Source organism: Carex rostrata, chromosome 12 (assembly GCF_964058835.1).
Source record: "Carex rostrata chromosome 12, lpCarRost1.2, whole genome shotgun sequence".
NCBI lineage: Eukaryota > Viridiplantae > Streptophyta > Magnoliopsida > Poales > Cyperaceae > Carex > Carex rostrata.
Genome location: NC_135929.1, coordinates 4,710,801 through 4,724,791, shown reverse-complemented (window position 1 = coordinate 4,724,791; position 13,991 = coordinate 4,710,801). Strand labels below are relative to the sequence as shown.

At 34.9% G+C, this 13,991-nt stretch overlaps 2 protein-coding genes across 4 annotated transcripts; one reads left to right on the top strand and one right to left on the bottom strand.

Moving 5' to 3' along the window:
* Positions 1-685: 685 nt before the first annotated feature.
* STT3A (staurosporin and temperature sensitive 3-like A) lies at positions 686-9,255 on the top strand. 2 transcript variants are annotated; one of them, XM_078312049.1, is made up of 23 exons: positions 686-996; positions 1,120-1,182; positions 1,498-1,553; positions 1,667-1,738; positions 1,996-2,101; positions 2,349-2,399; positions 2,535-2,630; positions 2,802-2,861; positions 2,948-3,061; positions 3,407-3,493; positions 3,722-3,825; positions 4,572-4,667; positions 5,084-5,204; positions 5,357-5,437; positions 5,549-5,698; positions 6,051-6,302; positions 6,722-6,865; positions 7,362-7,548; positions 8,072-8,169; positions 8,286-8,365; positions 8,465-8,552; positions 8,773-8,862; positions 8,953-9,255. In XM_078312049.1, the coding sequence occupies exons 1-23, from the start codon at positions 880-882 to the stop codon at positions 9,010-9,012; spliced, it is 2,373 nt and encodes a 790-aa protein (XP_078168175.1). In that variant the 5' UTR covers positions 686-879; the 3' UTR covers positions 9,013-9,255. The 2 variants fall into 2 exon arrangements, with proteins under 2 accessions (XP_078168175.1, XP_078168176.1); XM_078312050.1 differs by lacking the exon at positions 1,498-1,553 and having other exon boundaries at positions 808-996.
* A 648-nt stretch (positions 9,256-9,903) lies between these two features.
* Positions 9,904-13,443, bottom strand: LOC144563494 (YebC-like protein). Of its 2 annotated transcripts, none has more exons than XM_078312977.1 (7): positions 13,260-13,443; positions 13,040-13,170; positions 12,867-12,928; positions 12,275-12,431; positions 11,707-11,993; positions 10,379-10,499; positions 9,904-10,251 (listed from the first exon to the last, which is right to left on the bottom strand). In XM_078312977.1, exons 1-7 carry the CDS (start codon positions 13,339-13,341, stop codon positions 10,159-10,161), a joined length of 933 nt encoding a protein of 310 aa, XP_078169103.1. In that variant the 5' UTR covers positions 13,342-13,443; the 3' UTR covers positions 9,904-10,158. The 2 variants fall into 2 exon arrangements, with proteins under 2 accessions (XP_078169103.1, XP_078169104.1); XM_078312978.1 differs by having other exon boundaries at positions 13,040-13,162; positions 13,260-13,418.
* Between the last annotated feature and the right edge of the window lie 548 nt (positions 13,444-13,991).

Below are 13,991 nucleotides of genomic sequence, written 5' to 3'. Positions count from 1 at the left end.
GGATCCGGGTCGAATATTAAATTATTAATTTTGTAACCATACCCATAATTTAACCGGTTATATTTTTTAAACCATACCCTATCCAAATTAATCGGATCAAGATAATCGGGTAAAAGTAGCACCTCTAATTACGACCGTGTTAGAAATATAATTCTGATCGAATCGCGGTTATTTGATTTAATTTTTTCAAGATGGTAAAAATAAAAATTTCGGCAGTATGAGTGTTGAGACCAACACAACCAGACCAACACAACCCTTCGCGCATGTCATTGGTTCGTTTTCTCCTCTTCTATGTCATCCACCATTGAGGCAATGACATTTATCCAACCAGTCATATTCATTCACATAGACTCGCGCCTACACAATCTTTTGCGTTTACTGGTCAGCACCTTCGATAGTTGATATTTCCATATCACTACTTGACTGCTCAGCTCGAGAGATTGAACTTATCTACAACAATCCAAAACAAAATTTACTCTTTCAGAATTGACCTCTAGCTAGTTTTGTTTACGCAGGCGTTTTTTTCCTTTTATAAGCCTACACTGCAGATATTGATTTGAAAACAATTTAACACTAAAATTATTAAAATTAACTTTAATATATTTACTATATCAAGTTACCAATCCAACAATATGCTGATTTTCACAAATACAGAAAAGAAATTGCACTCGAATTAGTTCAACATTTTCATTCTTTCTTTCAGGGTCGAACCGCAATAAAGGAAAAGTGGTCTCTTACCATACCATCCAGTAAAACGTAATAATAGATTTGTAGACCCTACGAAAACCCCTACCCCGCACAGAATATCAGAAATACACAAGTCTTCGCCTCGTCTCCTCTCCTTCCCTCTCCATCTCCCCGTCTCTCTCCATTGCAACAATGGCGAAGTCTAAAGTGGAGGGATCTGGATCCCTTAGAAACGCCTTTGGAGGTGTTCTAAGCGTCTTTATTCTTCTCTTGATCGGAGTTCTCGCCTTCTCGATCCGCCTCTTTTCCGTACGATCTCCGTTTCTGTCGAGTTCTTTCAGATCCTATATCGTAGATCTTAGTATTAATTGCAGGAGCTGACTTGGTATCTAATGTACTATTTTCATTTCATTTTTTTATTTTGCTTTTCAGGTGATTAAGTACGAGAGTGTGATCCATGAGTTCGATCCTTACTTCAATTACAGAGTCACTCAGGTCTGAGCTCTTATACTAATCATGTGAAATTCAATAATCTTCGAGCTTGATGTCTATTTTTTTTTTTTTCTAATTTCTATTTAGATTAATAATTTTGTATTAATCTTGTAAATGTGATAATTATTTTGCGGACAAATTTTAGTCCCTTTTGTTTTCGACTTTGTTACAAACCAATGGTGACATGATTAATTCATCTCAATGCAAAAAACATGTTGCATATTTTATTGCAATTTGGTTTAGATTTTGTATCAATTGCCAAAGAGTTTCATTGTGTTGCATTGTATTGGTGGTAACTGAATTTTTTATCTGGTTCAGTTTCTGTCGAAGAATGGTATATACGAATTCTGGAACTGGTTTGATGACCGCACATGGTATCTTATTATCTTAACCATATTTTCATGATCAGTACATTATTCATTTTTTTACTCAAAATTTTACTTGGTAGTTGGTACACTGTACTTTTTTTTTTTTTATCTTTTTGTAGGTATCCTCTTGGACGTGTGATCGGTGGTACTGTTTATCCAGGATTGACATTGACAGCCGGTACCATGTGGTGGTACGTTCAGGCTCTGTTTTTAGTGTAGTAATGGTCAGCATGTACTACTATACTAAACCTGTCTGGTACAAAATGTATCTTTAGAGAAAAGCTCTAATTTTACCACAATGAAACTAAAAGCCATAAGAGCCCTTTTATAAGTACAGGGCCTTTATCCATCAATTCTTACTGGTACTGTCCAGTACTAGTCTGTCTATAGTTACTTTATTATAATGAATGCAAAAATATCTCATATTTTTAATTTCCTTTGGATTTAGGCTAGCGAATTCTTTGAATATACCTCTGTCGGTGGAGACAGTCTGTGTATTTACAGCTCCCGTCTTCTCAGCTTTTGCTTCTTGGGCCACTTACCTTTTGACAAAGGTATATATTTCATAGTTAAAGATCTAAACTTTAGAAGCAGGGGGTACTTTAGGCAATTTTTTTGGAAATGCAAGAGGTAGTTTCATATTGAAGATATCTTCCATTTCTTTTGGTTGAAACAGTATTTCTCATTTTCCAGGGTTATTTATATGGTAGTTTTTAAGTTTCTGTAGACTTATATTAGAAAAAGTTCCATTTATTTGTCCATGGCTTTTTTTTGTCATTTTACATATCTTGTGCTTTACAGGAAGTTAAGGGTCCTGGAGCTGGAATTACTGCTGCTGTTATTCTGGCAATGGTAGTCCTCTATGTTTATTTCTTTTACTGTGATTTTAATTTTTGTATGCTCTTTTTAAAGAGCAGCTTCTAGCTTCTATGAATTATCTAGAAGTTTCTGTTCATACATAGGTTCTTAAGAATTCCTCACATGCAGGTTCCTTCGTATATCTCACGCTCTGTGGCCGGCAGTTATGACAATGAAGCTGTTGCGATTTTTGCTCTCATATTTACATTTTATCTTTACATAAAGGTAACACTACCAACTCAAAACTCTCATCTTCATTTGTTTTATTATATTATGATCACTGTCTCTGCCAATTGTTATAAAGCAATGTTACATCACCATCTTTATCAGTACCATTATTATAAACTTTTCATCTATAATGTCACCAACTTACATCTGTAAGAAAATGATATGCAGACACTGAACACAGGATCTCTCTTTTATGCTACACTCAATTCTCTCGCTTACTTCTACATGGTACATCTCACTTTCATCTTGTAAAATCATTTCTATGAAGCAATTTTTAAAGTAGTGCCTTTAGTTTTATAGTTTCTTAATTGTAGGTATGCTCTTGGGGAGGCTACACATTCATTATCAACCTTATTCCAATGCATGTTCTATTGTGCATTGTGACAGGTCGCTATTCCTCTCGCCTATACATTGCCTATGCACCACTTGTAAGTACTATATATCAAAATCAGGTGATGTCTCAATATAAAAAAACAGAAGTCAATGTGAACTCTTTTAATGCCTGAAAAATCCATACATCCTTTGAAACGAGAAAAGAAACTTGCTTTACCTGAGAAAGCGAAATATACCACATATACCTGCAGCAAATAGATAAAGTATACCTTTAAGCTCCCCCATATTTTTTCAAAGGATACCTGAAGTTTTTCCCGTAGTGTTTCTCTCCAGATAAGTGAGGGAGAAACAAGGGCACTTTTGAGGATTGTTGGTTAGGGATTACACTTGAGCTGTTCCTATTAAAGTTTGAATAAAATGTACCCTTTCTTATCCACCAGGTTGTATTGGGTACATTGCTTGCAGCGTTGGTGCCTGTGGTTGGTTTTAATGCAGTGATGACCTCAGAGCACTTTGGCTCTTTCCTGGTTTGTTTTTTTTTTTTTTTTTCCCACAATTTAGCTTCATTAAATGCTATTTTTACCTGTTCTCTATATCATATACCTGGATCTTCTTTGTACCACTTAATTTACATACAAATATAATCCAACCAAACTCCAGTGTGGATGGCTAATAGTTCTTGATATATGTTATGATTTTAGCATGGAAAACTATTCTTAAAAAAATTATCATAATTTTCATGTATGATTTCGTAGGTATTTATAATACTTCATGTGGTGGCCCTTGTGTACTATATTAAAGGAATTCTGACACCAAGGCTGTTCAAAATGGCTACCACACTTGTTCTGACCGTGGGGGTGTATGTTTTTGATTTCCTATTTACATACTACTTTTTAACTTGGAAGTACTAATAATGAAAACAAAAGGGCATTTTAAATTCAATTCGATGCCATTGGAATTTGAAACTAGAAGTGGTTTTGTAGACCAGGCACTGCTGAGCTGACCTGTCGGGTTTAGACTGACCATTGGATTAGTGGTCAATTCATGTACTACTTGATCCAAAATTATTCTATAACAAAGAATGTCAGTTTCAATCTGAACCTGTTCAAACCCATTGCCACCACTATCCAGTTGAGCTAGGTTAGTTACGTTGGCATTTCTTTCATTTAAAGTAGGATGGGGTCACTCCCTTATGGCCAACCGGTCAATAATACTGACCTTGACCAGACCAATAACCCTGACCAATAATTATCATGTACTGTTTGGTTGACCTGAAGTAGCATTGGTAATGTTGAAAATTGAAAAACTTGGTTGCATATTGATTTCTTTTAATATGCATTTCTTAATGAAAACCTCGAGATAATTGGAATATTAGTGTTTTGTTTAACTGATCTTATCTTAAAAGATTCAATATCGAAAGCCAGCCTGATCGCATTAACTTGAAAGATCCTGATTGAGAACTGACTTACTGACATATAAAATTCCCTAAACTTGGTTAGATCGGGTTGGGTCAACGATTGCCAGCTCCATTTCAAAGCATATTGACTTGTATAGAAAGCTTTTTTGCCGTCTCTATTAACTTACTGTTTGCAAATTATTTTCCAGAGCTGTTTGTGCTGTTGTAATAGCTATATTAATAGCATTGGTAGCTTCCAGCCCTACCAAAGGATGGAGCGGCCGTAGTTTGAGCCTTCTAGACCCGTAAGTGCTTTCTTAAACTGACTTATTATTATTATATTAATTTGAAAGCTGTAACATCTGAAATAGGAAGTCTGCAAACCATTGCCAGTGTACCAAACAAGGCACAAAAAGTATTCTGTTAAAAGGGTTGTGACCATAAATTAGATGTAACTACTTAATCAATAAAAGTAAATGAGGCAATGTGATGATCTCAGGTTTTGGAGTTTTTTTCCAAGTTGCTTGCTCAGTTCTTAAGAGTAATTAGGCCCGAATTAAACTTCAGTTATGCAATTAATCTTCAACATTCTTGTGCAATAAACACCACTGTGTTACATTCTTCTTTTGTGCTACCTAACCAACATGGAACCGATACGTCATGTTTATACTATCCTAGAAGGGTAGAATGGTGAATAACAATCTTGATTTTTGTGTGACAGAACGTACGCAAGCAAGTACATTCCAATAATTGCCAGCGTCAGTGAGCATCAGCCTCCCACATGGCCTTCTTATTTCATGGATATTAATGTACTTGCCTTTTTAGTTCCGGCTGGTATAGTTGTAAGTACAACGTCCTTTTTGCATAACATTAGCAGTAACCCCTTGTCAGTAGATAATTTCATGTGGGAAAAAAAAGGGTTTCACAAAGCTCCCAGAAAAATGTTTGTGGGCTTTATATATATATATATAATTCTTCATTTTCTTTATTTCAGGCATGTTTCTTGCCATTGTCTGATGCAAGCTCGTTTGCAGTCTTGTACTTGGTTACATCTGTGTATTTCTCTGGAGTTATGGTAAGTGAAATGTTCTCCCCGTTTATATTAAGAGAACAAAACTTTTGTGATACCTGATTCTGATTCATTAATCCATTCCGTCACAAATAATGTATTTTAGCTAATTTTCAGGTTCGACTTATGCTTGTATTGGCACCTGCTGCTTGTATAATGTCTGGAATTGCACTATCAGAAGCATTTGGTGTATTAACAAGATCGATTAAATTTCATATAAATAACTTTTTTGTGGACTCTCATACCAATACTCCAGCCACAGCAAAGGTTTGTTATTCTGCCAGTTTATTTATTCTTTTTAAGTATGGATTTGCATAGTTAAGTTGGTTAAGTACCCGTGCAAATTAGCTTTCTCTGGCTTAAATGAGACAATCATGGGGACATTAAGATATTTTGCTATGGTTTACGGTTTTCTTTGTTTCAATGCCATTATGTTATGCATAATACCTATATTTTTCATTGCTTTCTTTTGTTGGTGTCTCGTTTCGGTTCAATTTTCTTTTTACTAAATTTATTGTAAGATCAAAGAGATGCATGCTGGTTTGTGCTGGCCAAAGATATCTGGTTAGTGATTTTTGTATCTGGTAGTTATTATCTTTCTACTTTTGTATGTCCTTAGTTAGGGGATAGCACCTCCACTGAGAGCTCAGTACCACATCAAAATGTGGTGAAAAGTGATACCACAGCAAAATCTGAAGTTGTTAAGAAAGAAAAAGTTGCAAGGAGGAAACAAAAGAAGGAGAAGGAACTCACTGAGAATGCTCTTGTCAAGCCAGTACCTGCCAAGAAGGAAAAGTGGCCATTGGTGTTGCCTTTTGAGGCATCGTTCGTCTCAATTCTTCTTCTTATTGTGCTGGGGGGTTTATATGTGGTATGCAAACATTTGAAAATATTAATTTATGTTGACTTTTTCTAAAGCCAAGCATGCAATCAAGCATTACAATTTCAGCTGAAATCACGCTTATTTGGATCTGGTTTCGAAGATATTGCGCCAGTCTCCTTAACTAAAAACATTTTCATTTCATCCTAATAATCCTCAATAAAACCTCACTTTTTTTTGTCACCATTTTGAGCAAGATACCCTCAATTTTAAAATTATGTATTTTCAATTAATCTAACACATTTTAATAAAATTTAAACCTGATTTGTTCTGGATTCCAGCAAATTTGCTTCTTTTAATCCTCATAAGTGAATTCATGGCTCAGTTTACCCAAAGCACCCTCTTTGCCTTGTAATTATGATTACACCAGAGAGAAAAAAAAAAAAAATTCTAATTTCTACATTTGGCAGCTTCACTGTGTGTGGGCCGCAGCAGAAGCATACTCTGCCCCATCAATTGTCCTGACATCACACTCACATGATGGGATGCATGTATTTGATGATTTTCGTGAAGCCTATGCATGGTTGCGACATAACACAGAAGTTGATGACAAGGTACAACCATATAATAAGATTTCACAGAAATGCTGATTAATAGTTTTTACTGTGTTCCAGCAATTTGTATGCAATGACAGACTAAACATCCTAGTTTGAGATATATAATTGAAGTTGCTCACTGTTATTAATATTGCAGTGTGTAGTCTTATGTAATAAAGGTCTGAACCATGAAAATAGCAAATGGGCCTTGCCCCACCCCCGCCCCCCCTGTTCGCTTCTTATTAAATGCCTGACATTTGTTGTGAAAATTTTATGGAATTATCCTTGAGGTACCTGCCAACAGAATGTTTAGCCAAATAGTTTGCAAAATTCTAACTTCTATCTGTGCTGTTATCTTAGAATGACACGACAGACCTAAAATTAGTCCCTCAATCCACATTTTAAGTTTTAAACCATGTTGCATTGACCTGCTGCCAACAGATGGTTCTCTCGTGTATATATATATATATTTATTTGTCGTTTTTACTATAAAGATTATATGTTGTTGTTTTAGGTGGCTTCTTGGTGGGATTATGGTTACCAAACAACAGCCATGGCTAATAGAACTGTCATAGTTGACAATAACACTTGGAATAACACACATATTGCCACAGTTGGTACAGCTATGTCTTCTCCAGAGAAGGCTGCATGGGAGATTTTTAATTCTTTGGATGTCAAATATGTACTTGTCGTATTTGGAGGTGATTACTCTTCATTTCATTTTTGGAATCAAAATCCATGTTTCCAGTTCGGTTTTGAAGTTCATACGCAATACTTGAACCTTTCTGCAACAACGCTCATATCATGTGGGTTATTTGAAAATGACTCCTACTGGCAAAACTGAGGTTAAATCAAGCAAAAAGTTGCTACATTACCTGTAAACTATCAACACGACTGTTAATTCCTGGTATATGTCCGCATTTAGACCCAGCAGTCTGGAATGCCTGTAACTTAGGAATGTTCTTGCTGATTTGATTGTAGTTCTATTTTGAGATTTGAAAAGATGTAAGGGCGTTTTGTCAATATTTATTGGAGCATGCCCTTTTTATTGCTCACCTAATGGTTCTGTTGTTGAAATCCAAAGAAATGTTAGATATTTTATTGCAAAACATGGAATATGTTGTTGGTTTTTTTTTTTTTTTTTTGGTAAATGCATCCAAGCAGGGGTGCCCTGCATAGAAGGCTTCAAAACTGTCATGTATTGAAAACAATTCTGTATTTCAGGTCTTGTCGGATATCCTAGTGATGACATTAATAAGTTTCTATGGATGGTTCGCATTGGTGGTGGCGTCTTTCCTCACATAAAGGAAGCTGATTATCTTGTGAGTTCCCCAAGTATATGATTCTGGTTCACACTGACTCTTTCTGCTGAATCTACTCCAACTTTTTTGTAATTATTTAACCGGTATATTATAACTTTGATTTCTTCTAAATATAGAGGGATGGACACTATCGTGTTGATGCACAGGCTACCCAGACCATGCTTAACTGCCTCATGTATAAGCTCTCTTATTATCGGTAAGACAATCTCTTCCCTTTAACTATTTCAGCTGCAATACAGTATATCATCTTATCTGGAACTCTAATTAATTATTAATTAATCTATACGTTGAGTAGGTTTGTAGAGACAGATGGGAAGGGATTTGATAGAGTTAGAAGATATGAAATAGGGAAGAAGCATTTCAAGCTAACTCATTTTGAGGAGGTAAAGAACTTTCCACCTATGATTTATTTAGTCTATTTTGGCTTAAAAAAACAACTGAAATTGTTTTTTGAGTCAGATAAAGAAAACATGTTAATTTTAAATTAGTTCGAGTTAGTATTTTCCACAAATGACAAGTACAACAGAATATATAATTACAAAAAAAAGGCTACTTGCATGGAATATCTATGGTAATTTTTTCTACTACTGATATTAATTACAGGTCTTTACCACTCATCATTGGATGGTTCGCATCTACAAATTAAAACCTCAAAAGAACAGGATCAGAGGGAAGTCCAAGAAATCAAAATTGGTATGTCAACATAACAAAAATTACATAATATTATATTGGCATCGGAGGCTTTTACTTTATTTTGATTTGCAAATTTGTGCTTGCTTGTAGGGTACTAAATCAAGTTCTTCAAAGCAAGGTGGAATCACTCGCAAGAACCCATGGAACTAATAATATATTAGTTTAACAATAGGATTGTTATGGACTTGAGACATAGATTCATCTTTGCAAGACAAATATTAGATTAGAGATTCAAATTTTGTAGTCTCAGTATATTGTAATGTTTATTTCTCTCATTTAAGCTTTTTTCCTTTGAACAGGGAGAGAGATCATATGCTCTCTCCTTATTTCTTTTTCTTGTATCGAGGAGAATGCAATTCTTAGATGATCAGTTAATGAAATTATACGAACTAATGGTAAAGGCTTTCTGAGACGATTGAGATCATCAAATGCTGGGCGGCCTAGTTTAACCATCAGAGTCAAAAATATACTATTGACAGCTGATAATATGTTTATTCGTTTTTGGCACTGAAGAAATCAGCCTACAGCACTCCATTAAGTGTTACATCCATGCTTATAACCAAAGTGAATAATGTTTGACAAAATCGTCAAAGTTTGTCAATATCTATGTATATTATATGAAACTATGACAGTCTCTTTGAAAGTAATGGTATCCAATATGACCGATTAGAATCATTAAAATTACATTATTTTTTCAGATAGATCAAGGGCGAAAGATTAAAAAAAACGGAGAGGAGAAATGTACACCATTATGTATATTATTGAAAATGAAAAGACGTAGACAAAATTACCAAAATTTCTGCTGTTCTAAAATTGCACTATTTCCCACCCAAAGACCATCCCGCCTTGTACCTAGCAAAATTTCTATGCAGCCATGCTGCAGAACCAGAAATAGAACATCCTGGTGGTATGGGAGTAATTACACCTTTGTTTTCTCCTTTCTTTTCATTTCTCGCATTTTGCATTTACTTGAGGCAATCATTTAAAAAAAAAATACAGTTGTAAATTTACATATACAAAAAACATAGATGAACCAATTAAAAACATGTTACATCATATAATAAACTCTATCCTGTATCCAGGGTGAGGTACTGGCTGGTTGGTACTCAGCCCTTTCGCTTGTGATTTCAATGAAATCAGTGGGGGTATGCCCCAATTTTTGTCAAAAAAAAAATCCAATTATTTTATCAAATTATTCTTGAATTATGGAAAAACTGAAAATAAATTGCAGTCCCCGTTCAACCTGACCCCAATCTGATCTGACGTAACCATATATTGGTCATATGCCTTGTGAAATCATTTTTGATCAGAGTAGACAGCATCAACATCATCAAGTTCTAGCAACTTGGATATTAGATCCTTATTTAGCTCCATAGCCTCATCATCAACCTGGTAAATACAACAAGAAAAAGTCATGTAAAAAAAGAGCAAGTCCCTCTAATATTTTGTATCACTGGAAGATATCAAAACAGAAGGAAGGATTAGAAGAACTCGAAAATACAATTTTTGGAAGTACCTCAATTGGGTCCAATGGTAGCAACTCATAGCCATTATCTTGTTCGAAAGGAATTCCTTCTTCTCGTAACTTGGATAATAGATCCTCATAACCCTCTGATGAAGTTACTATCTTATAGTATCTAGCAGGGATAGATTAAAAAGTTTTATTTTAAAATTGCAAAAGACAAGTCAGTTTAATTAGGTAATTCCTTTCTTCACTTTGAATTAGGGCTGAAAACAGAATGGATGTTGTCCGTACCAAATCCACATCTGCATCCGTATGGTTGTGCATATGAAAATTTTCATAAATACGGATAAATATATAAAATTTGGCGAAAGATGCAACAATGGATATGGATATATTATGGCCCTTTAATTGGGATCAGATATAACCAGATATCGTACAAACCATCAAAAACACCTAATTCATCATTAATTCTGGTTGCAAAACTAATATTTTGTGCACTTGTCATCTGTTATGCAAGTAACAAATAATAATTAGTGCCTATAATCTAATTCTGTAACTCAAGAAGTTATATGTGGTTTTCTAAAAAGCTAGTAACATTATGTCTGCTTTGTTATCGCATGGACCATATGAGTATCCATATATTACTTGGTTTAATCCAGAATTCATGACAGATATCCATATCTCTATCAACCCTTGAACGGATCAATTTATCATTCTTTTTATTGCAAGACTAATATTTTGTGCACTTATGTCTGTTATACAAGTTAGAAAGCATAAATGCATGCTTGTAATCTAATTACAAAGTTATGTGTACTTGTATATAAAGAAAGATTGTAATCTTCTATCTGTGTCTTTGTTATTACCATATCCATATATTATTTGGTTCAATCCAGAATTAGTAAGCTTAGATGTCCATTCTGTATCTGTATAAACTGGCATGTGGCTTCAAATTAAGGCATTTGTACAAAATCTGTATTTGTAATTGGTACCGAATAATCAGCTGTGCATATGGATATGTTTTTACTTGTTAGGGTTATCCACTCTGTAGCTGTGCTGTTTTGTTTTAACTCTACTTTGAGCTTGGGCATCGTAATTCCTTTGAATTAATAACCCAAGCAAAGTATCCCATAGCAGTAAATGATAAATCACTATAATGGAATCAGGACAGTGATGCTTAAAAACCTTAAATATCAATTTGAATAGATAAATGTTAAGACCAAAGCTAAATACCTAGTCCGGGGGCATTTTAGTTAGCCACAAAGTTCATATAAGCAATTTTAACACCTAGTTATTGTTTCTGCCTGAATCTAATTATAAAGGTCATGTACCGCCATCAGACTGGATGAAAATGGCAAAAAGTAATTTTAGCATTGTTTTACCTCTCTTCAGTTCCATCATCATTGTCATCTTCATCAGCTTCAATATTTGTTGGTTCGATGACATCTTCAGAGCCTGCATCTAAAGCAACAGAAAGCAACTGATCCTTATCAGCATCTCCAGGTTTTATATTCACGACCCGGACTCTCCTAAATTTGAACATAATTGAACCCGGAACAGCAAGCTTGGCACCGCTGTTCTTTACCACGTTTCTGATATCTGCCACTGATCTGGTAATTTTGTCGGTCAATACCTCAACTATCATCCCAACACCACCAAAGCCATATACCTGGTGCAGACAATAGTGATTAGTATTTCCAAATCATAAGGAAATGTTCTTCATACAAATGCAAAACCTGTCAGACTGGTAGCTTAATATAGAAATTCCTCTTGCAAGAAGTCGATTTATTAAATTGCGATTATTCATGTAAACACAAACGTTTGTTACCAAAATAACTTGGTATCTTACATATGTAGGTTTTACTTCAAGCAAACTTAAGTAGGTCATTTGGCCATCGCTTCTACATTGAATAATGGTCAGATAACATTTTGCTTTGAACAAAAACAAACCTCATAAACCTTCTCAATGAATGTATCTTGACCTTTTTCCGATGCCCTTTTGATGTTTCGCTCGATAATTTCCTTTGGTATGTCAAGAGCTCTTGCCTTCTCTAAAATCGCAGCTAAATTGGTGTTTGATGAGGGATTTGGACCCCCTTTTTTAACACTGCATCAGCATATGACAAGAGCAAATTCAATGTGACATATTAACACCATCTCCATTTACAGATAAAAAGTTGTGGGAGTCTGGGAGGCCAGGGGAAATAATGGTAAAACCAAAACTACTAAACAAACCACAATTATCCCTCAGTTCAGCTATCTAATGCCAAGATAGCCGATTACAGCAGCAATTATACGCCCTCCTAAATGATTAAGGAGCAAATTAAGAACCAAAACCAAAAACCAAAAAGGATGGATAGATCATAGATGGATCAATTTTGTTAACCATAAAATCAAATGGTAAATATGCACACAGGACACAGCACCAGTACTGGTTGTACCGAAGACTCAGGAGGAGTATATAGTTTCTTCATTTTCAAAATGTTCCATACCCTCAGACAACTGCACTAAAATTATCATAGAAGAAAGCATGTGAACTTACGCAGCGACAATTTCTTTCCCTATTTTGCTATTCCTTTTCATCTTCTTCAGATTTTGAGCATCCTGTAAAAAAAATACAATATACATTGGATAGAAGCAAACACCAATTTTGATCATACAACATCTTATGTAGTCAACGAACAAGAAAGAAAAGATCATAAAACGAAATCGCACCTTTCTACCAGCGATCTTACAAGAACGCCTCCCCATGTAAACGGGTTCAGATGCCCGAAATCGCCTCACGCTTTGCACGTAACGAGTGCCTACTCCGAAGCTTTGCAAATCCCCTCCAAGGAACTGAATTCCTAACGAATCGAGAGAAATTAATATGCACTAGACTCTCCTTAGTGATAAAAAAAAGAAAAATCTCACAGAGGTTTTTAGGGGGGCTTACGCTGGATAACATAGGGGTCTTTGCTAGAAGAGATAGAGATTCTACGCATAAGCGCTCGAAAAGCTCTGGCGAAGGAAGCCATGACGCTTCCCTTGAATGGAAATTAGCTCAATTCAAAACCGTGCGCGCAAGGTGTTTGTCACAATGCGCTTGCTCGCTATTTTAGCTGCAAAAGTGGCAAAGTATATTAGACCGGTGAGCGATCAGTAGGAGATGTATTGAATTCATATCACTATTGCTCCGAAATCATAAAATATCATACTCACGATGTGAAAGAAAAAAAAAATGCATTGAAATCATAAAATATCATACTCACTGTATGATTTTATGCATATTTAATTATTTTTTTTATTTTTTATTTTAACTTTAGAACTTTGTTCATTGTTTTTGCACAATTTTCACCATCTTACCTACTTCACAATTTTAATATAGCAAATTGGTTCTTTGTTTTTAAATGAAACTTCACAGATTTAAACTTTAGTATCAAGTCTATCATGTAGTCAAATATTAATATTTAATTCAATCTAACACTTTGGCTTAACACCAATGCAAAGTTTATAAGAGCCGAGATGTCAATGCACTTCACGGAATTTGGATTTTTAAAGTATGTACATGAAAAGTTGTATAAGCATTTGGAGATGCAAGCCTCGCAGCAGGAGCAAGTATTGTTTCTTTTTAAAAATTATATTGTTAGGTTTATATTATTCAAAATGTGGAAAATTTGTATGCTTT

Bases quoted from the DNA above. Each gene is read 5' to 3' on its own strand.
- STT3A (XM_078312049.1), top strand. From the start codon at position 880: ATGGCGAAGTCTAAAGTGGAGGGATCTGGATCCCTTAGAAACGCCTTT. The intron at 7,549-8,071 runs GTGATTACTCTT...TCTGTATTTCAG, and splicing joins TGTACTTGTCGTATTTGGAG to GTCTTGTCGGATATCCTAGT. The intron at 8,170-8,285 runs GTGAGTTCCCCA...TTCTAAATATAG, and splicing joins TAAAGGAAGCTGATTATCTT to AGGGATGGACACTATCGTGT.
- LOC144563494 (XM_078312977.1), bottom strand. From the start codon at position 13,341: ATGGCTTCCTTCGCCAGAGCTTTTCGAGCGCTTATGCGTAGAATCTCT. The intron at 11,994-12,274 runs GTTTGTTTTTGT...TGTCTGCACCAG, and splicing joins TCATTGAGAAGGTTTATGAG to GTATATGGCTTTGGTGGTGT. The intron at 10,500-11,706 runs GTAAAACAATGC...TATCCCTGCTAG, and splicing joins GATGATGGAACTGAAGAGAG to ATACTATAAGATAGTAACTT.